Source organism: Saccopteryx leptura, chromosome 2 (assembly GCF_036850995.1).
Source record: "Saccopteryx leptura isolate mSacLep1 chromosome 2, mSacLep1_pri_phased_curated, whole genome shotgun sequence".
Lineage (NCBI taxonomy): Eukaryota > Metazoa > Chordata > Mammalia > Chiroptera > Emballonuridae > Saccopteryx > Saccopteryx leptura.
This window is the reverse complement of record NC_089504.1, coordinates 333784807-333805633: the sequence shown is the minus strand read 5'-3', so window position 1 is coordinate 333805633 and position 20827 is coordinate 333784807. Positions and strand designations below refer to the sequence as shown.

At 46.3% G+C, this 20827-nt stretch overlaps 1 protein-coding gene and 2 pseudogenes across 1 annotated transcript in view; all 3 read left to right on the top strand.

Moving 5' to 3' along the window:
* Positions 1 to 26: 26 nt before the first annotated feature.
* On the top strand, positions 27 to 878 carry LOC136392288 (vacuolar protein sorting-associated protein 29 pseudogene; annotated as a pseudogene).
* Positions 879 to 4926: 4048 nt separating this feature from the next.
* LOC136393638 (lysosomal-associated transmembrane protein 4B-like) lies at positions 4927 to 5677 on the top strand (annotated as a pseudogene).
* An 11450-nt stretch (positions 5678 to 17127) lies between these two features.
* Positions 17128 to 20827, top strand: part of NXN (nucleoredoxin) — a 173967-nt gene continuing 170267 nt past the window's right edge. Inside the window, exon 1 of the mRNA XM_066363578.1 lies at positions 17128 to 17618. Coding sequence (XP_066219675.1) covers positions 17229 to 17618 — 390 coding nt within the window. The 5' untranslated portion in view covers positions 17128 to 17228. The remainder of the gene's footprint in view (positions 17619 to 20827) is intronic.

Here is a 20827-nt window from a genome sequence, read left to right as displayed (position 1 = left end):
CTGCCGGCAGACGCCAGCGAGCCGGGAGCGAGCCTGCGAGGCTGTAGCGTGCAGGGACGCCGGCCGAAGGAGTCTGTTCCTGCACTCTGTTCTTTGCAGGTGTTGTGAGATGTGATGGAAGGTGCTCTGCAAGTAAATGTGAAAGCATGGTATAAATGTATGTGGACTATTTTGCTCAATAATTAAATCTTTGAGAAGAGAGAGAGAGGGAACAACAAATCAGTGAACAAATGAGTGAAGCTAGGTCTAAAGAAGAGGGCGGCCGCGATGGTTGTGGTGACTGAGCGGAGGCCAGTGACAGGATGTTGGTGTTGGTATTAAGAGATGGGCGCATCCCACACTGGTGCAACAGTTTGCCTGCTAAGTTAAAAAAAACAAAAAAACACTGCTGGTCCCAGGAAAGATTCAGCACATCCTGAGCACTGGAAGTCTTTGCACCAAAGAGAGTTATGACTATCTCAAAACTCTGGCAGGTGATGTTCATTTTGTAAGAGGAGACTTCAATGAGAATTTGAATTATCCAGAACAGAAAGTTGACTGTTGGGCAGTTCAAAATTGGTTTGATGCATGGACATCAACTTATTCCATGAGGAGATATGGCCAACGTGGCCCTGTTGCAGAGGCAGTTTGATGTGGACATTCTTATCTCAGGATACACACACAAATTTGAAGCATTTGAGCATGAAAATAAATTATACATTAACCCTAGTTCTGCCACTGGAGCGTATGATGCCTTGGAAACAAGCATTATTCCTTCATTTGTTTTGATGGATATCCAGGCTTCTACAGTTGTCCCTTATGTGTATCAGCTAATTGGAGATGATGTGAAAATAGAACGGATTGAATACAAAAAATTCTTAAAGCCAGGCCTGTCTTAGTTGTTGTGTGTGGGTTTTTTTTAATTCCTCTGTTCAAATCAAGTAATTAAACATTTAAGAGCCACAAAATTGTATCGCTTTTATAATATTCTGCAGTAAAATATATCGCCTTTTGTTAATACAATGTTCTAAGTTTCTTGTAAACTCTAAGAATTTATTTAAAGTATATGATTTCTATGAAAAAATGTCCACCACATAAGAAATGGTCACATGTTAGCCTGACCTGTGGTGGCACAGTGGATAAAGCGTCGACCTGGAAATGCTGAGGTCGCCGGTTCAAAACCCTGGGCTTGCCTGGTCAAGGCACATATGGGAGTTGATGCTTTCAGCTCCTCCCCACCTTCTCTCTCTCTCTCTCTCTCTCTCTCTCTCTGTCTTTCTCTCTCTCTTCTCTAAAAAAATGAATAAATAAAATTTATATATAAAAAAAAAGAAATGGTCACATGTTAAGAAAAATTGGCCCTGGCCGGTTGGCTCAGTGGTGGAGCGTCGGCCTGGCGTGCGGAAGTCCCGGGTTCGAGTTCCGGCCAGGGCACACAGGAGAGGCGCCCATCTGCTTCTCCACCCCTCCCCCTCTCCTTCCTCTCTGTCTCTCTCTTCCCCTCCCGCAGCCTAGGTTCCATTGGGGCAAAGATGGCACCGGGCGCTGGGGATGGCTCCTTGGCCTCTGCCCCAGGCGCTGGAGTGGCTCTGGTCGCGACAGAGCAATGCCCCGGATGGGCAGAGCATCACCCCCTGGTGGGCGTGGCGGGTGGATCCCCGTCGGGCGCATGCGGGAGTCTGTCTGGCTATGTCCCCGTTTCCAGCTTCAGAAAAATACAAAAAAAAAAAGAAAAAAAAGAAAAGAAAAATTTATCCTTGTAAATATCTTCTAAGTTAGTATTTCAAACTTTATTACAAAAGGCAGTGAGTGAGGAAAAAGAATCGAGACCTTTTTGTATACATTTTTCTCTTCTTCAGTAATAAAGTTACCTTTCATTTATAAAAACAAAAACAAAGCAAATGAGTGAAGCTAACCAAGGGTAAGAAAAATCAGAGACAGCCTGACCGGTGGTGGTGCAGTGGGATAAAGCTTCAACCTGGAATGCTGAGGTCGCCTGTTCGATACCCTGGGCTTGCCTGGTCAAGGCACATATGGGAGTTGATGCTTCCTGCTCCTCCCTTTCTCTCTCTCTCTCTCTCTCTCTCCTCTCTGAAAATTGAATAAATAAAATCTTTTAAAAAAGAAAAATCAGAGACGATGCTAGGAAGTGGAGGTGACTGTGTCAGGGTGGAGAGCACAGGGAGGCTGAGGCTACTACTCACTCCAGCTGGTCATTGTCAGTGGGATTAGTGGTGAGGACTAAAATTGCCATGAAAAGCTAAATTTATATAATGTTGAACCAATTAAAGTGTATACTAGCTTGCAGACTCAGAACCTGAAGGTAAACTGATATAGTACTATATATGAACCCAGAAAAATCTTTTGTATTTTTTATGGTACTAAAATAGATTTCAAACTGTTGTATTGATATGTGTGTGTGTGTGTGTGTGTGTGTGTGTGTGTGTGGCAGAGACAGGGAGAGTCAGAGAGAGGGACAGATAGGAACAGACAGACAGGAAGGGAGAGAGATGAGAAACATCGATTCTTCATTGTGGTTCCTTCCTTGTTCATTGATTGATTTCTCATATGTGCCTTGACCAGGGGGCTACAGCAGACCGAGTAACCCCTTGCTTGAGCCAGCGACCTTGGGCTCAAGCTGGTGAGTCTTGCTGGAACCAGATGAGTCCATGCTCAAGCTGGCGACCTCGGGGTCTCAAACCTGGGTCCTCCATATCCCAGTCTGACACTCTATCCACTGCGCCACCGCCTGGTCAGGCAGTTAGTTGTATTGATCTTGACTAGTAATGTATTGTGGGTTGGGGAATAAGTTCGTAGCGTTTTTATATTTTCTTTTATTTTACAACGATTTGTTTGCTGTTTGGCAAAGGGTAAGTATTCATTCGATAAAACTCTTTCTGCTCTACAAAACTATGTTAATTGTATTTTTGAGTTATTTAATTTTTTATTAGTTTTGAGGCTTAGAAATGGAATACCCAGGAGGCAAAAATCAACATTTTCGACACCTGCTCTTCTTTGCTTTTCATCGAGGTCAAAAAGCTGCCGAAGCAGCCCGGGACATTTGCAACGTGTATGGAGAAGGTGTCATAGGCAAGTCTACAGCATGGAAATGGTTTGCAAAGTTCAAAAATGGCGACTTTGACGTCGATGACACGTGCCGCAGCGGAAGGCCTTCCGAATTCGATGAAGAACTGGGAAATGCTCGAAAAGAATGCCACAGTCAACAAGGAGCTCTACATTGCCCAGCTACACCGCGTGAATGAGGCTATTCGACTGAAAAGACCTGATCGACATGGTCAAACCATACTCCTTTACGACAACGCCAGGCCCCATGTTGCACAAGTCGTCAAAGCCGCACTCCAAGAGCTCGAATGGGAGGTCCTTCAGCATCCGCCGTATTCTCCGGACCTTGCACCGACCGATTACCATCTTTTCCGCTCCCTGTCAAACCATATGAAGGGCGTTACCTTCGATAACAAAGAGGTCCTTAAAAACTGGCTCAACAAGTTCTTTGACACCAGACCAGGCGATTTTTGGCGGAACGGCATCAACAAATTGGTCGAGAGGTGGGAAGAGGTTGTAAACAGCAACGGCGAATATATAATTGATTAACTTATTGATATAATTATTGTTTTTTGTTTAAATAAAAGTCTTCGTTAAAAACGCTACGAACTTATTCCCCAACCCAATATTTGGCTGTATCTGCTAAGAGCAACATAAATGGAAGCAAAGGCAGTGAGGATAGCCAGTTAACATAGGCAGAGCTTCTTCTTTGGTATCCAGCATTTTCTGTGCTGCAGAGCGTAGCATACGATTCAACCTGCTTTTGCTCCAACCAGACCACTGAAGGAGCTAGTCCTCAGGTCCCCAGTGACTTTCCACTTGTTGAATCTAATTCAGACCTCATTTTACAAGACTTCTCAGCTGCCTTTGACACTGCTGGCTCCTCCCTCCTTCTCTGAAGTTTCTTCACAGTTTCGGTGGAGCTGCTCTCCTAGTTTTGCTACAGGCTCTCCAATTGTTCAGTCTTCTTTGCAGGCACCTCTCTCTGCCTGACCCTTACCTTTTGGTCCTCTCAAGGCTTCATTCTTGATTCTCTTCTCATCCAGCTCACTCTACCCAAGCAACTCATTCACACTTGTGGCTTCTGCTACCACCTCCATCGCAGTAATGACTCCCAGATCTTTATCTCCAGCTTAGAACTTTCTCAGAAGTACAAGAACCAGAGACAATTTCCATAGGCACTTCTAACTCACACCCTGACAAATATATAATACTTTTCTTCCAAATGAATGAGAGGCACAGGGCTCTGCTTCATGCTGAGGTCTTAAGAGCCAAAGTTTGATCCAAGGGAAGTTGGAAGAGGTCCCCTGGCACATCCTAGGTAAGGTGGCCTTAGAAATCAATGGGCCTGACCAGGTGGTGGAGCAGTAGATAGAGCCTCTGCCTGGGATGCTGAGGACCCAGGTTTGAAGCACCGAGGTTGCAGGCTTGAGCAAAGGGGTTGCTGGCTTGAGTGTGGGATTATCAATATGACCCCATGGTCACTGGCTTGAGCAAGGGGTCACTGGCTCAGCTGGAGCCCCAGGGTCAAGGCACATATGAGAAAGCAATCAATGAACAACTAAGATGCTGCAATGAAGACTTGATGCTTCTCATCTCTCTCCTTTCCTCTCTCTCTCTCTCTCTCTCTCTCTCTCGCATACCAAAAAAAGAAGAAAAAAACCCGCTCCCTTCTGAGCGCAGGGTCCTGCTGCCTCAGGTTCTCTGAGCTTTCGGGGAAGGCGCAAAGCGAGGGCAGGAGGGCGAGCAGGCGAGCGCGGCGGGAGCGGGAACAGAAGCGGCAGAGGAAGGAGCCAGCAGCAGCCGTGTGGTGGCCTGCAGTGATGCGGCCGAGGTTCCTGCAAACTTGAGCGCGCGCTCGTGCATTGCACTAGTGCCACTGCGCCCGCGGTCCGAGCGATGAAGATGGTCGTGCCCTGAACGCAGTTCTACTCCAACAACTGCTGCTTGTGCTGCCACGGCCGCACTGGCACCATCCTGCTGGGCGTCTAGTACCTGATCATCAGTGCCTTGGTGCTGTCGATTCTGCTGAGTACCCTGGCTGATCCAGATCGGTATCACTTTCCAAGTTCTGAACTGGGAGCTGACTTTGAGTTCATGGATGATGCTAACATGTGCATTGCTATTGCCATTTCTCTTCTCATGATCCTAATATGTGCAATGGCTACTTATGGAGCATACAAGCAACATGCTGCCTGGATCATCCCATTCTTCTGTTGCCAAATCTTTGATTTTGCCCTGAACACCTTGGTTGCAGTCACTGTGCTTGTATATCCAAACTCCATTCAGGAATACATATGGCAGCTGGCTCCTGATTTTCCCTACAAAGATGATATCATGTCAGTGAATTTTACCTGTTTGGTTCTTATTATTCGTCTCGTTATCTGCATTATCTTGACTTTCAAGGGTTACTTGATTAGCTGTATTTGGAACTGCTACCAATACATCAACTGCAGGAATTCCTCTGATGTACTGGTGTATGTTACCAGCAATGACACTACGGTGCTATTACCCCCGTATGATGACACCACTGTGACTGGCATTGCCAAGGAGCAGCCACCACCTTACTGTCTGCCTAAGCCTGAAAGTGGGCGGGGCTGAGAATGAGCTTGACTTTTCAGACATCAGAGCAGTAGTTCTTTTTATTTTTTATTCATTTTTTTTTAGAAAGGAGAGAGAGAGGGAGAGAAGAGAGAGACAGAGAGAGAGAAGGGGGAGGAGCAGGAAGCATCAACTCCCATATGTGCCTTGACCAGGCAAGCCCAGGGTTTTGAACCAGCGACCTCAGCATTTCCAGGTCGACGCTTTATCCACTGCGCCACCACAGGTCAGGCCCAGAGCAGTAGTTCTTTAATTTCGCTTCTGAGATGAGCTCAGAATTTGTTGCTGAAATGCTAGTTTAAAGTTTTAATGTTAAATTGAAACCCTCTTTGTAGTTTTAAAAATACGCTTTAGCTAGAGCACGGTGATAGGTTACCCGGAGTTCTTTCTGTAGGGTGGAGTGCAGTGGCCTTCCCTAGTCCTCCCGGGACTTCCCTGGGTGCTGATATTTCCCAGCCGTCTGGATGAACCTTGAATCAGAGAAGTCTGATTTTGTACATGCTAGGCCCCAAAGTTGGGGAAGTAATCACATTTTCCCCCTCTGTTCTCCCTGTCTGTTTCAAAAGTATAAAATAAAATTGATATAAGACAATACTTTTTTAGCCTGACCAGGTGGTGGCGCAGTGGATAGAGTATCGGACTAGGATGCGGAGGACCCAGGTTCAAGACCCCAAGGTCGCCAGCTTGAGCACGGGCTCATCTGGTTTGATCAAGGCTCACCAGCTTGGACCCAAGGTCGCTAGCTCGAGCAAGGAGTCACTTGGTCTGCTGTGGCCCCACGGTCAAGGCACATATGAGAGAGTAATCAATGAACAACTAAGGTGCTACAATGAAAAACTGATGATTGATGCTTCTCATCTCTCTCCATTTCTGTCTGTCTGACCCTATCTATCCCTCTCTCTGACTCTCTCTCTGTCTCTCTAAAAAATAAATAAATAAATAAATAAATAAATAAATAAGACAATACTTTTTTAAAGCCACTCCAGTGTGTAGAAACCCTTATGAAAACAGATATGTGTTCTCATAATCATTGCTTCATCTAGGTAAATAGGAGTCCATATATGTGTATAAATAAAACAAGAATTTTCTTAAGATCCTTGACGGCTTAAGTTCAGTGACAGTTTGAATTTTCTGGTCAGAGATTTTGTCCACGGGCTAAATTGAGACCCTTTGACAATCCCCAACAGTGAGAGAGCAGTCACTAGCCATGGCTGTTCTTGTATGCCCCGTGTCTGAAGTCATGGAGTGGCGTGTGTCATCCGAGTTACAGGAGTTGGCTGATATATTTGGCACTGTGTAGTGTAGGGGTCAGGAACCTATGGCTTGTGAGCCAGATGTGGCTTTTTTTTTTTTTTTTTTTTTGTATTTTTCTGAAGTTGGAAACGGGGAGGCAGTCAGACAGACTCCCGCATGTGCCCAACCGGGATCCACCCGGCACACCCACCAGGGGGCGATGCTCTGCCCATCTGGGGCGTCGCTCTGTTGCGACCAGAGCCATTCTAGCGCCTGAGGCAGAGGCCATGGAGCCATCCTCAGTGCCCAGGCCAACTTTGCTCCAATGGAGCCTTGGCTGTGGGAGGGGAAGAGAGAGACAGGGAGGAAGGAGAGGAGGAGGGGTGGAGAAGCAGATGGGTGTTTCTCCTGTGTGCCCTGGCCAGGAATCGAACCCGGGACTCCTGCACGCCAGGCCGACGCTCTACCACTGAGCTAACTGGCCAGGGCAGATGTGGCTCTTTGGATGGCTGCATCTGGCTCGCAGACAAATCTTTAATAAAAAAAATAATAACAACAACAAAAAAATAATGTTAAAAATATAAAACATTCTCAAGTATTACAATCCATTCATTTCCTACCGCTCATGTTCATGGTTGCGGGTGGCTGGAGCCAATCACAGCTGTCCTCCGGGACAACACCAAATTTTATTGGCTAATGCATAACGTACACAGGTCGTTGTATGGCTCTCATGGAATTAAATTTTAAAATATGTGGAGTTTGGCCCTGGCCGGTTGGCTCAGTGGTAGAGCGTCAGCCTGGCATGCAGAAGTCCCGAGTTCGATTCCCGGCCAGGGCACACAGGAGAAGCGCCCATCTGCTTCTCCACCCCTCCCCCTCTCCTTCCTCTCTCTCTCTCTTCCCCTCCCGCAGCAAGGCTCCATTGGAGCAAAGATGGCCCGGGCGCTGGGGATGGCTCCTTGGCCTCTGCCCCAGGCGCTAGAGTGGCTCTGGTCGCAACAGAGTGACGCCCCAGAGGGGTAGAGCATCGCCCCCTGGTGGGCAGAGTGTCGCCCTCTGGTGGGCGTGCCGGGTGGATCCCGGTCGGGCGCATGTGGGAGGCTGTCTGACTGTCTTTCCCCGTTTCCAGCTTCAGAAAAATACAAAAAAAAAAAAAATATGTGGAGTTCATCGCTCTCTCAGCCAAAAAGGTTCACAACCCCTGGTATAGTGTCTGGCGCTCTCTGACTCCTGGTTTCCTGGCCCCCTTTCACTAAGTGTTCTGTCCGAGGCTGATACAGGAAGGACCTCATCTCACTTTGTAAACTGATGTTGCTGATATGTATTTACTTAGTAATAAAGAATAGGTTTTCTTCTCAAACTGAAAGGTACATCCTATGAAATAGCCTACTACTTTGAACTTCTAAGTATACCTAGTCATCTTTTAAAATGAGTGTAAAACAGTCTTCAGAAAAATGAGGTGGGTTTCTATCGTTGTGGAGTCCGCTTATCTTGACTACCTGAATTTCAAGGGACTTCTATATATATATTCATATATACAAGAGTCACAGCTCTCCTGTTCATTATCAAATGTGCTGTAAATGAAGGCTTTTACAATTAAGGTGAGATTTGTCCACACCCAGGGGGAAAAAAAGGAAAAGAAATCAATGGTCTTGATTCTTTTTGCCTTTGACATGCAATAGCCATGATGGAATCACAAATGTCCTATACTGTTTCCAGTGATGGATCCTTAGATTCTAACCTGATTCTGGTGGGTCGTCTTAATTTCTGGAGCAGATTTCTCCTGCAGCATAATGTTTGGAAGTTTTATTTACTCACCCATATGCAATAATCCAGATTTGCTTACTGTCTCTTGGTCTGTTGCTTCAGCTTTGCTTACAAAAAGTTATTGGAGATTTGGCAGTCTGGAGGATTGTTAGGACTGACTTTAGACTTGGTTCATGAACCATATGCTTTGGCTACACTTGCAATAGGATCACATGCATGACAAGTTATGATCCTGAGATTTGATCTGAAAAGTGTTGGAGGCAAATAGAAATATGCACTACTCTTTTCTAGCACATTCCACTTCTGACTCAGGAAAGGGTTTGGAGGCGCCAAAAACTAGACTCCTGGCCCTGGCCGGTTGGCTCAGTGGTAGAGCGTCAGCCTGGCGTGCAGAAGTCCCGGGTTCGATTCCCGGCCAGGGCACACAGGAGAAGCGCCCATCTGCTTCTCCACCCCTCCCCCTCTCCTTCCTCTCTGTCTCTTTCTTCCCCTCCCGCAGTCAAGGCTCCATTGGAGCAAAGATGGCTCTGTGGCCTCTGCCTCAGGCGCTAGAGTGGCTCTGTTCGCAACATAGCGACGCCCCGGATGGGCAGAGCATCGCCCCCTGGTGGGCGTGCCGGGTGGATCCCGGTCGGGCGCATGCGAGAGTCTGTCAGACTGTCTCTCCCAGTTTCCAGCTTCAGAAAAATACAAAACAGAAAAAAAAAAACACAAAAAAAACTAAAACAAAACTAGACTCCTGCCTGATCTGTGGTGGCGCAGTGGATCAAGCATCAATCTGGAATGCTGAGGTCGCCGGTTCAAAAAAAAACAACAACCCTGGGCTTACCTGGTCAAGGCACATATGGGAGTTGATGCTTCCTGTTCCTCCGCCCTTCTCTCTCTCTCTCTCTCTCTCTTCTCTAAAATGAATAAATAAATAAAAATAATTAAAAAAAAAAAACAACTAGTCTCCTGCTTTCCTGGGGGATAAAAGGAATGAATGATAAAAAGAACAATAATGGTTACTGCCCAAAATCCCATATCAAGTTGATACCACCACACTTCTGCTGTAACTAATGAGGACATTGGTTCCCATTTCCATCCTCGTCAAGTCTCGCCTCTAGATTTTGCTTCACTCACCTCACTATCAAGCAATTTCCCTTACCAGTGGATCTGTAGCAAAAGACCAATGTTCTTTTAATTTCATTCATTCGTTTTTAGAGAGAGGAGAAAGAGGAGGAGAGAGACAGAGAGAGAAAGGCGGAGGAGCTGGAAACATCAACTCCCATATATGCCTTGACTGGGCAAGCCCAGGGTTTCAAACCAGCGACCTCAGCGTTCCAGGTCAACACTTTATCCACTGTGTCACCACAGGAAAGACCAACTTTTTAAAAAGGAAAAGGTAGCCTAACTGGATGGTGGCTCAGTGAGTGTAGTGTCAACCAGGGATGCTGAGGACCCAGGTCCAAAACCTCAAGGTCACTGGCTTGAGCAAGAGGTCACTGGCTCAACTGGAGCTTCCCCCCCATTCCAGCCAAGGTACACACGAGAAAGCAATGAACAACTAAAGTGCCGCAACAAGTTGATGCATCTCAACTCTCTCCCTTCCTGTCTGTCTGCCCCTGCCCCTCATTAAAAATAAACAAGCAAAAGGAAAGGGTAAAACAGATGCAAAAACTGTAAAATAGCATTCATCCACAGGTTAAAATCTCTTACAGGAAACTCATCTCAATAGAATACATTTTTTTGGTTTGAATCAATGTTGATTCAAATTTAGTTAATTATTTTTTGAATTATGTGGACTTGGAAAAGCTTTTATAATATGTTCATTTTGTACTATCAGTGTTGTTATAACAGAATTTGAATTTTTGTGTGTAAGACATTTTTTCTCTTTCATTCTGAGATATCCTGATGTACTTTACGTATTTCTCCACTTAATACTATCTTTTTTTTTTTTACAGAGACAGAGAGAGGGACAGACAAGGACAGACAGACAGGGAGTGGAGAGACATGAGAAGCATCAATTCTTTGTTGCAACTCCTTAGTTGTTCACTGATTGCTTTCTCATATGTGCCTTGATCCGGCGGCTATAGCAGAGCAAGTGACCCCTTGCTCAAGCCAGCGACCTTAGGTTCAAACCAGCAACCTTTGGGTTCAAGCCAGCAATTATAGGGTCATGTCTATAATCCCATGCTCAAGCCAGTGACCGCGCACTCAAGCCGGATGAGCCTGCACTCAGGCTGACGACCTCGGGGTTTCGTACCTGGGTCCTCTGTGTCCCAGTCCGACGCTCTATCCATTGCACCACTGCCTGGTCAGGCTCCACTTAAAAATTTACAAGTGGTAGCTTAGTATATCCTGCCTATTCTGCCTATTTACTTTGTGTTGTGCTACATCTTAGAGATAGTCCATGGCAGTGTATGTGATGAGTTCAGGAATCAAGGGGTGGAAATCGGAGTGTCATCACTCACTGTTACCTCAGTTAACCTCTAGCAAAATGTTTGCTTCTTGTTCCCATAGCCTGTGTTCTGCAAAGGGAAAAAATGCTTCCACTAGGAGGCACAACAATGATTCCATTGCAGTAAAAGTTAAGACCCAGCCACATTGGGCCCTTATACCTCTGAATTAATAGGCAAAGAAGGCAGTTACTGTGCTGGGTGGGGTGATTGACCCTGACTATCAAGGGGAAATTGGACTACTCATCTAAAATGGAGGTGAAAAAGAGTATGTCTGAAATACAGGAGATCTCTTAGGGCATCTCTTGTTACCATACCCTGTGATCAGGGTCAATGGACAACTACAATAACCTAATCTAGGCAAGACTATACTGGCCCAGATATTTCAGGAATAAAGATTTGAGTCACTTCACCAGATAAAGAACCATGACCAGCTGAGGTGCTCACTGAAGGCAAAGGGATACAAAAAGGGTGGGAGAAAGTAGTTATAAATACCAGCTGTGATCACATGACCAGTTACACTAATGAGAACTATAATCGTCATAAGCATTTTCTCCTTATGTTGTCATGACTGTTTGTGTGTTATCTGTGTATGGCAAGTATCTTTGTTTCCTCTCATTCTTATTCCCTTAGCATGTAACATAAGATGTATTGACTTTATATCACAGTATTTAAGTATTGTTAATTTTACATCATAGTATTTAAGTTACAGGATGTCGAAGGAGTAAACATTACTCAAGGACTTCACCTCTTTTTCTAATGATGGGGTTAGTGCATTTTTGGTTGTATGCAGGATAGTGATATTATGTTAGGTGCAATCATGACCCTCTCTTGTCTTCCTTCAGAGAGTAAGTATGGTTTAAGGAGATGCATAGAGGGGCCAAGGTGACAAGGGGGGAGACTTGTGATGTGTCAGCTTGACTGGGCCATGGGGTGCCCAGATATTTGATTAAACATTACTCTGGATATGTCTGTGGGGTGTTCTAGATGAGATTAGCATGTGAATAGGTAGACTGAGTAAAGCAGATTGCTCTTCCTTCCCAGAGTGGTGGGCCTCATCCAATAGGAATAGAACAAAAAAGTGAAGTAAGGTAAAGGTGAAATAAGAATTCACTCTCCTGCCTGGTAGCGCAGTGGATAGAGTGTCGGACTGGGATGCAGAAGACCCAGGTTCGAGATTCCGAGGTCGCCAGCTAGAGCGTGGGCTCATCTGGTTTGAGCAAAGCTTACCAGCTTGGACCCAAGGTCGCTGGCTTGAGCAAAGGGTTACTCAGTCTGCTGTAGCCGTACAGTCAAGGCACATATGAGAAAGCAATCAATGAGCAACTAAGGTGTTGCAACAAAAAACTGATGATTGATGCTTCTCATCTCTCTCCATTCCTGTCTGTCTGTCCCTCTCTCTGACTCTCTCTCTGTTTCCGTAAAAAAAAAAAAAAAAAAGAATTCACTCTCCTGCCTGACCTGTGGTGGTGCAGTGGATAGTGCATCAACCTGGAATGCTGAGGTCGCCGGTTCAAGACCCTGGGCTTGCCTGGTCAAGGCACATGTATATGGGAAGCAAGGTGATGCTTCCTGTCGCCCTAGTCCTTTCTCTCTCTCCCTCTCCTCTCTCTAAAATCAATAAATGAAATCTTAAAAAAAATGTTTTAAAAAAATTCCCTCTCTCTATCTGTCTTTGAGCTGGGACACAGATCTTCTCCTTCAAACTCAACTCAGACTGGAACTTACACCATCAGCTCTCCTGATTTTCAGGCCTTTGGATTCAGACTGGAACTCTCATTGGTTCTCCTGAGTCTCCAGCTGGCTGACCATAGATTTTGGGACTTCTCAGCCTCTGTAGTCATGTATATATGTATATGTTACGTTTTTCTGGAGAACAAAGACTAATAAGTGTACAGAGAAATTTTCTTTACTCTTCCCAATGGCCAGATTATATCCCTAATGATGAAAGTGTCATAACTGAATCAGCTTAATTGATACACAAATTAGGCTCTACCCAGTCTTTTTCCAGTTTCACCAGTGTATCAATAAATATTTGTGCATATGCATCTTTAGGCATATTTGCTACTACACCTGAAGACCAAGGAATTTGATTTATGAATCTTAAAGGTAACAAATACAAGTTTGTCCTGTGCATGTTTTATGTGACATGATATACCTTAGAATGCAATTTCCCAATAGGAAAACTATAATGTGTTATGTTCTGTATAATGTCAGGCATGTTGTAGCTCCTTGATAACTGTGTTAAAACAATAATAATTTTCAGACTAGCCAGTCAATTCATGTAACGTAACTAGCTAAATACCAATAAGAACATGCTCTTTAAATGGGTCTTTTTAAAAAAATGATTTTATTTACTGATTTTGAATGAGAGAAGAGAGAGAGCGAGAAAGAGGAGGGGAGGAGCCAGAAGCATCAACTCATAGTAGTAGTTGCTTCTCATAAGTGCCTTGACCAGCCAACCTGGGGATCCTAACCTGTGACCTCAGCTTTCCAGGTTGATGCTTTATCCACTGTGCCACCATAGGTCAGGCATCTATTTAAGTGGGTCTTGAACTGCATAAGCAGAGAGAATGCTTTCAGTAAGCCAAAGGATGTTGGCTATTCTTTACAGGAAGCCCAATGAGTCTCTTTGGGCCTCTTCTTGTAACAAACACCGGCTAGAATTATGATTTTGGAATAATTTCCAATGCAAATCCCCTCTTTCCACACCCTTTTAAAAGGCAGCTGTGATATTTGGCTTCTAACCAAGGACTGCTGTACCAACAATTCTCTGAATTTTATTTATATTTCATGTGCAGCATGTTCAAACTCTCACTCTCCCAGGTGCCAGATGCTGGTTTGGATACACTCCAGTGGAAAGTGCTTTCCTGTAAAATAATAAAATTAAAATGCCGAACAAACCACCTCTTTATATCAGACTTGCACCTAGTTTACCAAAGTTAAGTACTCTAATGACTTCACTATTTTCCCAAATTTGCAGTACCCCAAATTCCCTCTTCACCTACCTCCACTCCAAATTGTCCCTTGGCTTCTGTAGGATATAAAAGCTTATAGTCATTTCACATTTCTTCAGTGTTCATTTGAAAATGTTAGTGTAGGCCCTGGCTGGTTAGCTCAGTTGTTGGTTAGAGCATCATTCTGATATACCAAGGCTGTGGGTTCAATCCCTGGTCAGGGCACATACAGCAATCAACCAATAAGTGCATAAATGAGTGGAACAATGAATCAATGTTTCTTTCCCTTGCTCTCCTTTCCTCTCTCTCTTTGATATCAATCAATAAATAAAACAATTTAAATTAAAAACATGTTAGAATGCAAGAATCTGTCTCACATGCTTTCAATGGTGCCTGATGTAACCCACCCACAGGAATTTCAAATATGTTTTGGGTGAGGAGATAAAGCATGAATCCATTTATAGGAGTTTAAAAGATATCTAATAACTTAATGTCTGCCTTGTTAATAGTTTTAACACGTTTTCACCAAAAAGTGATGCTTTCTGTGTTTTGTAATAATACTGTCCCTGCAGTGGCACACAAGTTTAGCATGGCACTCTAAAAATTAACTCAGAATTTGTCTTAGTGATAGGATTCTGGCCTGCTTAAAGAGAGTCCTCAATCCAATTATCCTATTTCTGAAATGAGCAACAATGTGAGATAAATAACTAAGAAAAGGGGTACATTTTTTTAGAGGTTGCCAGTCCACTCTTGGCTTCCACCTTCATTCACCTCTTGCACAGTTTATGGGGTAACATTCACTGAGCTGACATCCACTAAAATTCCTTGTTCTAGCTTAGAAAAATTGAGAACCTTCGGCATGGATATTGGTGCCAAAAGCTTGCGGTTATATTCTTGGGTTTAAATGAACTCTGTAAAGCATGCCATGATTTGTATGTGTGTGTAAAGCCGCTATAAAATAACAAAATTTTCTGTTTGGCTGCCAAGTATCTCTTTTCATGTAGTATGGGGCTCTGGTATACCTCGTCTTCTTTTTCACTCTTTCCATTAGATGGCGGTAGATGCGCAAAAAATAACTTGGGAAGGGCGAGTGGAGAGCGGTGAGAGGAGCGGTTTTTTTATTTTTCTTTCCACTGGGTTGTTGGTAGGTGAACTAAAACGCATTGAAGGTCGGAGATTGAGGGTGGGTGTGGTATACATTTTATTTTATTGTGTGTGTGTGTGTGTGTGTGTGTGTGTGGCCAGGAGACTAGCCACAGACCACCTGTTTAACAGACAGGTCTTGCTAGCTGGAAAAAACAAAATCTCAAAATTTTTCTCAACTATCGATAGATCTGGTATAAGCTATGGAACCTATTCAGGAGAGCAACCAGCATTGATTTAAAGATGCTGCAGCATCTGTTGCATAGATTTATGGAGATGGAAGACAGCCACTCGCTGGTGTGGAATGGCCACTGTGAACTGTGTACTGAAATCCCACAGGACGATCTGCGACCAACCACAAGTATTGTTGCAGGAAAGCAACCCAACGGAGGATAGACACTCAGATAACTTCAGAAAGCCAGCAGAGCACGAAGGGCTAGTGGCTCCAAATAAACGTGCTCCCTGAAATTAGATTTCTTACATCTTATATACCCTTTACAGAACACAAGTTCACATACAAGGGTTTTGTGATCCCTTTGTGTAGAGGTACACATGTCAATCACACGATTTCAGGATGGGAGGTTTAAGTGATGTCACAGAATAAGCATTGGAAATCGCCCATTAAGGTCTTAAAACTTTTAAGAAAAGGGGAGAGGAAGGGGCTATTCTGATCTCCCTTCCCCCTGCGTTCCTCATTGCTTCTCTTCCTCCTCCGTGAATGGGGGGGGGGGGTCTGACTTCTCCCTCCTTCTTTCTTTGGAACTTTCTAGTATGAAAACCTCTCCATTAGGCCTGACCTGTGGTGGCGCAGTGGATAAAGCGTCAACCTGGAAACACTGAGGTTGCCGGTTCAAAACCCTGGGCTTGCCTGGTCAAAGGCACATTTGGGAGTTGATGCTTCCTGCTCCTCCCCCCTTCTCTCTCTCTCTCTCTCTCTCTCTCTCTCTCCTCTCTATAATGAATAAATAAAATCTTAAAAAAAAAAAGAAAACCTCTTCATTAGCAAAATAATAGCCCTTTCCAAGCAGGAAGGCAATCTGTAACTTCACTGACCATTTTTAGCTGGTGTTGCCTAGCCCTCATTGTAAATCACACACAAGTATAAAAATCATATTTACAAAATTATTTGGCCAACATTTTACCCCTTTTGTTTGCTTTGCTATCTACATCACAGGCATTCCAATGCAGGGAATGAAGTACATTACAGTAACAGTACAAGCCATACAATTACAAAGGTGTCCTTTACAATCTCTCTTAATGCTTGGCCTAAAACATAGTGTCCTTGAAGCTTCTTGGTTCAAGGGGGGGACTTCCTTCCTTAATATTATGGATTCCCTCACGTGTGCCTAGAACCAGATCAGAAACTGCACAAGAAATATAAGAGGTGGCACCCTCCAATCCTCTTATAGTAGAGAATACAAAACATACACACACAAGTAAGTGCCGAGCAAGACCTAGCCTGAGAAAAAGATACTTGTGTCATTAGGGTGGTAAATCCTATAAGCTTTATGAGAGGTTAGTGGGGTACGAAATGGCTTAAGGGTTAGGTTTTGTGTAGGGTGAGAGAGAGGAGGGGGAGAAATAAGGAAGGGTAAGAGAACTCGAGAATCTTTGGAGAAGTACCGAGAGAACTGAGAATTTGGGGAGAGGAAATGACGGGAGGGGTGAAGCCAAGTCCAGCAGCATCGGAAAGGAGGGTTGGGCAGACCGGTCTTTCTTCACTTAGGCCCCGGTAGGAGCGGTGGGTGTCTGGTCAGCTTCCACGCCAGGCCTGGTTCCCGAACACTTGGGCCCTACGGTAGATACCGGCGTCCCGTGTCCCAGCTGCTGGGGCTAGTGCCCGGGCGAACCGCGCGGCCTGGGACAACCACGGAGGGGGCGTGGCGAGGACAGACCGGAGGGGGCGTGGCGTGGCGTGGGCGGGCCTGTGTGGGCGGGGCTCTCCTCTAGCCGCCGCTGCTGCTGCCGCCTCCGTCCGCCGCGCCGACCGAGGGAGCGGGGTCGCCGCCGCCTGCACGTCCGCAGGCCGGGGCTGCGGTGGGCCAGGATGTCGGGTTTCCTAGAGGAGCTGCTCGGCGAGAAGCTGGTGACGGGCGGCGGCGAGGAGGTGGACGTGCACTCTCTGGGCGCCCGCGGCATCTCTCTGCTGGGGCTCTACTTCGGCTGCAGCCTGAGCGCCCCCTGCGCGCAGCTCAGCGCCAGCCTGGCCGCTTTCTACGGCCGCCTGCGGGGGGACGCGGCGGCCGGGCCGGGGGCTGGGGCCGGGCCGGGGGTGGGACCGGGGCCGGGACCCGGGGCCGGGGCGGCTGCGGAGCCGGAGCTGCGGCGCCCCCTGGAGATTGTCTTCGTGTCCTCGGACCAGGACCAGAGGCAGTGGCAGGACTTCGTGCGGGACATGCCATGGCTGGCGCTGCCCTACAAGGAGAAGCACAGGAAGGTGAGCGGCGCGGGCCTTATCCGCGCCCCCGGCCTGGGAGCGCACCCCGCGCATTCCCCGGAGGCTGGTCCTCGCCGACCCCCGCTCGCCAACCCAGCTCGCTGTCCCTTCTGCCCCGTCCTCCATCTTTGCACGCGTTTCTCTTCTTGTCCCTCAGTGTCCCCTTTCTCTGTGCCCACCCCCATCTTGGGACCCCGCCGGGTTGGGGCTCCCGCGGCAACTCCTCGGTTCCTGTGCCAGGCCACGCCTGCGGGGGAAAAGTTTGATACCCTTCGTCCCCCCACTCCGGCTTGCATTCTGAGGAGAGTCCTGTCCCCACAAGTTGGGTGCTTCCCGGCGGGGTGGCTGTGCTGGGGGTCCGTGCCCCCTACGGCCGGCCAGAGGTGCGGGGGAAGGCCGCTTCCTTCCCGCAGCCACTGGACTCCTCGCAGATAACTACCTGTAGTGGGTGGGGGAGGGCGCTAGCCCCCTACCCATAATGCCCAAACCAGGAAGTGTCCTTTCTCTTAGAAAGAAATCTACCTTTCTGGGGCTCCGTCACCCGGGACCCTAGACCCCAAGGCCGAGGCCAGGCCGTCCTGCGCCCCTGACTGTGGAGGGAGGCGGCCGCTGACCGTGGCATTGGGCAAGAAGGGAACTCACTTCTCTCATTTTCCCACACTCTCTGCTTCCCGGGCTGATCTAGTGGCTTTTCATTGTCTAGCTGTCCAGCCAACCTCCTTAGATGCCTTCCAGGCACAGGAACAGACCCGTCCATGTAGAGTTTTGTTGCTTGGTTGGTGGGCCACGGTCGTCTTGGCATGCTTCGAATTAAATGCTGAACTGATCCTAGGTGCAGATTGACGGGAGGAACGAAGATTTGGGGGAAATGTATACTTTCGCTGTCAGCTTCTCATTCCGCTTAGGTTGCTGCTGAAGTTAGTTTGGGTTTATGACTGGATCTGTTGGATGAAAATCTCTGTTTTAATAAAACAAATTCAGGAAATTTTGTCATGAATGAAAACAGAATAAGTTTGTGGGTGCTCTTGCTTGATTACTCTGCAACTTGTGAATTCAGCCCCTTCCCTTTCTGAGGAGAATCAAAGTTTATGGACAGGAGAAGGGTTGTTCTGAGGGCCTTTAGGATCCTCTAGGGAGGATGGTAAAGGCATGCCATGTGTTTCTTTTATAGTCTTGTTGAGAAGCATGATTTAGATTTAGTGAGAGCAAAAGGCTTATACTGTGACCCTGAATGTCTCTAGTAAGTCATCCATCCTGAAGCAGTGTAAGGTACAGACTTGGGATTTAAGTATGAAATACAGTTTAACAAGTACAGTTGTACATGTAATCCTGGAAAAACATGGTCTCACTAACTACACAGAGGCAAAACTTGGCATTTTAACTACTTTTAAGGTGATTTTGCCCATCTTTGATTTATACGTTTGATAGTACGTTAACATGAATGACTAGTTCTTTTTTGCTTTACAACATGGATCCCTTGGTTTTCTTTAGTGGTTGTTTTTATAGGCTTTTTGGGGAGGAATAATGTTCAGAAAGTGATTTACCAAATAATACTTTCATCATTATGGCAAGTTTCTATTGTACACCAAAGTCTGTGTAAAATAATGCCCTTATTGGGCAACGCCAGTGTCTTCTAGCTTTTGCAAACATACAGTGATGGTAAAATGTGACATACCTAAGTCCTGTTGTGATTTTCACAGTGGGGGAAATAAACTTGCTGGAGAGTAAAAATATGGAGCAAGTTGAGATGTTTTACAAATGCTTAAAGCTTTTTTTCAAAAAAGGAGAATATTTGATATGACATAGGCCATTCCCTGGTTCTTTATGCCCTGGCCAGTCCCCTTTGTACACAAAAAAGTGATCTGTGTCCCTAGCCAGGACCTGCTAATTTCATCAGGAAGAGCGTCTGGATGACACAAGGCAGACCCTCATTTGAGAATGTAGTTCAGAGTTCTGTACATGCCCAAACCATGGTGTGTTAGCATTTAAAAATTTTATTTTTTGGCCCTGGCCGGTTGGCTCAGCGGTAGAGCGTCGGCCTAGCGTGCGGAGGACCCGGGTTCGATTCCCGGCCAGGGCACACAGGAGAAGCGCCCATTTGCTTCTCCACCCCTCCGCCCGCGGCCAAGGCTCCATTGGAGCAAAGATGGCCCGGGCGCTGGGGATGGCTCCTTGGCCTCTGCCTCAGGCGCTAGAGTGGCTCTGGTCGCAATATGGCGACGCCCAGGATGGGCAGAGCATCGCCCCCTGGTGGGCAGAGCATCGCCCCTGGTGGGCGTGCCGGGTGGATCCCGGTCGGGCGCATGTGGGAGTCTGTCTGACTGTCTCTCCCCGTTTCCAGCTTCAGAAAAAAAAAAAGAAAAAAAAAAAAAAATTATTTTTTGCTCAGAGTGTTTCTGTTTACTTTGTTCTCTAAAACAGGTTCAATTTTGAGGCTGTAGTTTCTGTTCTCGGATGTTCATGAATAGGCAACTCAAGATCTTATGCCAGAAACATTCTTATTTGAGGTGATACAACCAGGTAAAAAGGCTCCAGCTGTGTTTCTTATGGAAAACATACTCCTGGAAATTACAAAAGCCGTGCACTCACTTTTTTTTTTTTAAATTCTGTGAGAGGAGGGGAGGCAGAGAGACAGACTCCAGCATGCCCTGGGACTGGGATCCACTGGCAAGCCCACTAGGGGGTGATGCTCTTCCTGTTTGGGGCTTTGCTCCATTTCTCAGCAACCTAACTCTTCCTAGCGCCTGAGGCCGGTGCCATGGAACCTTCCTCAGTCCCTGGGGCCAGTTCACTCCATCTAGCCTTGGCTGCAGGAGGGGAAGAGAGAGAGACAGAGAGAAGCCAGAGGGGGATGGGTGGAGAAGCAGATGGTCACTTATCCTGTGTGCCCTGGCCGGGAATGGAACCCAGGACTTCCATACACCAGACTGACATTCTACCACTTGAGCCAGCTGGCCAGGCCCATCAACTCACTTTTGTTTAAAAATTTTTTTAAAAATTTGTTGATTTTTTAGAATGTGGGTGGAAGCAGGAAGCATCAACTCATAGTAGTTGCTTCCTGTATGTGTCTTGACCAGGCAAGCCCAGGGTTTTGAACTGGCGACCTCAACATTCCAAGTTGACACTTTATCCCCTGTGCCACCATAGGTCAGGCCATCCATTCACTTTTAAGGGAGTTATTTTCCCTTTTGAAACCAAAGAGATGTAAA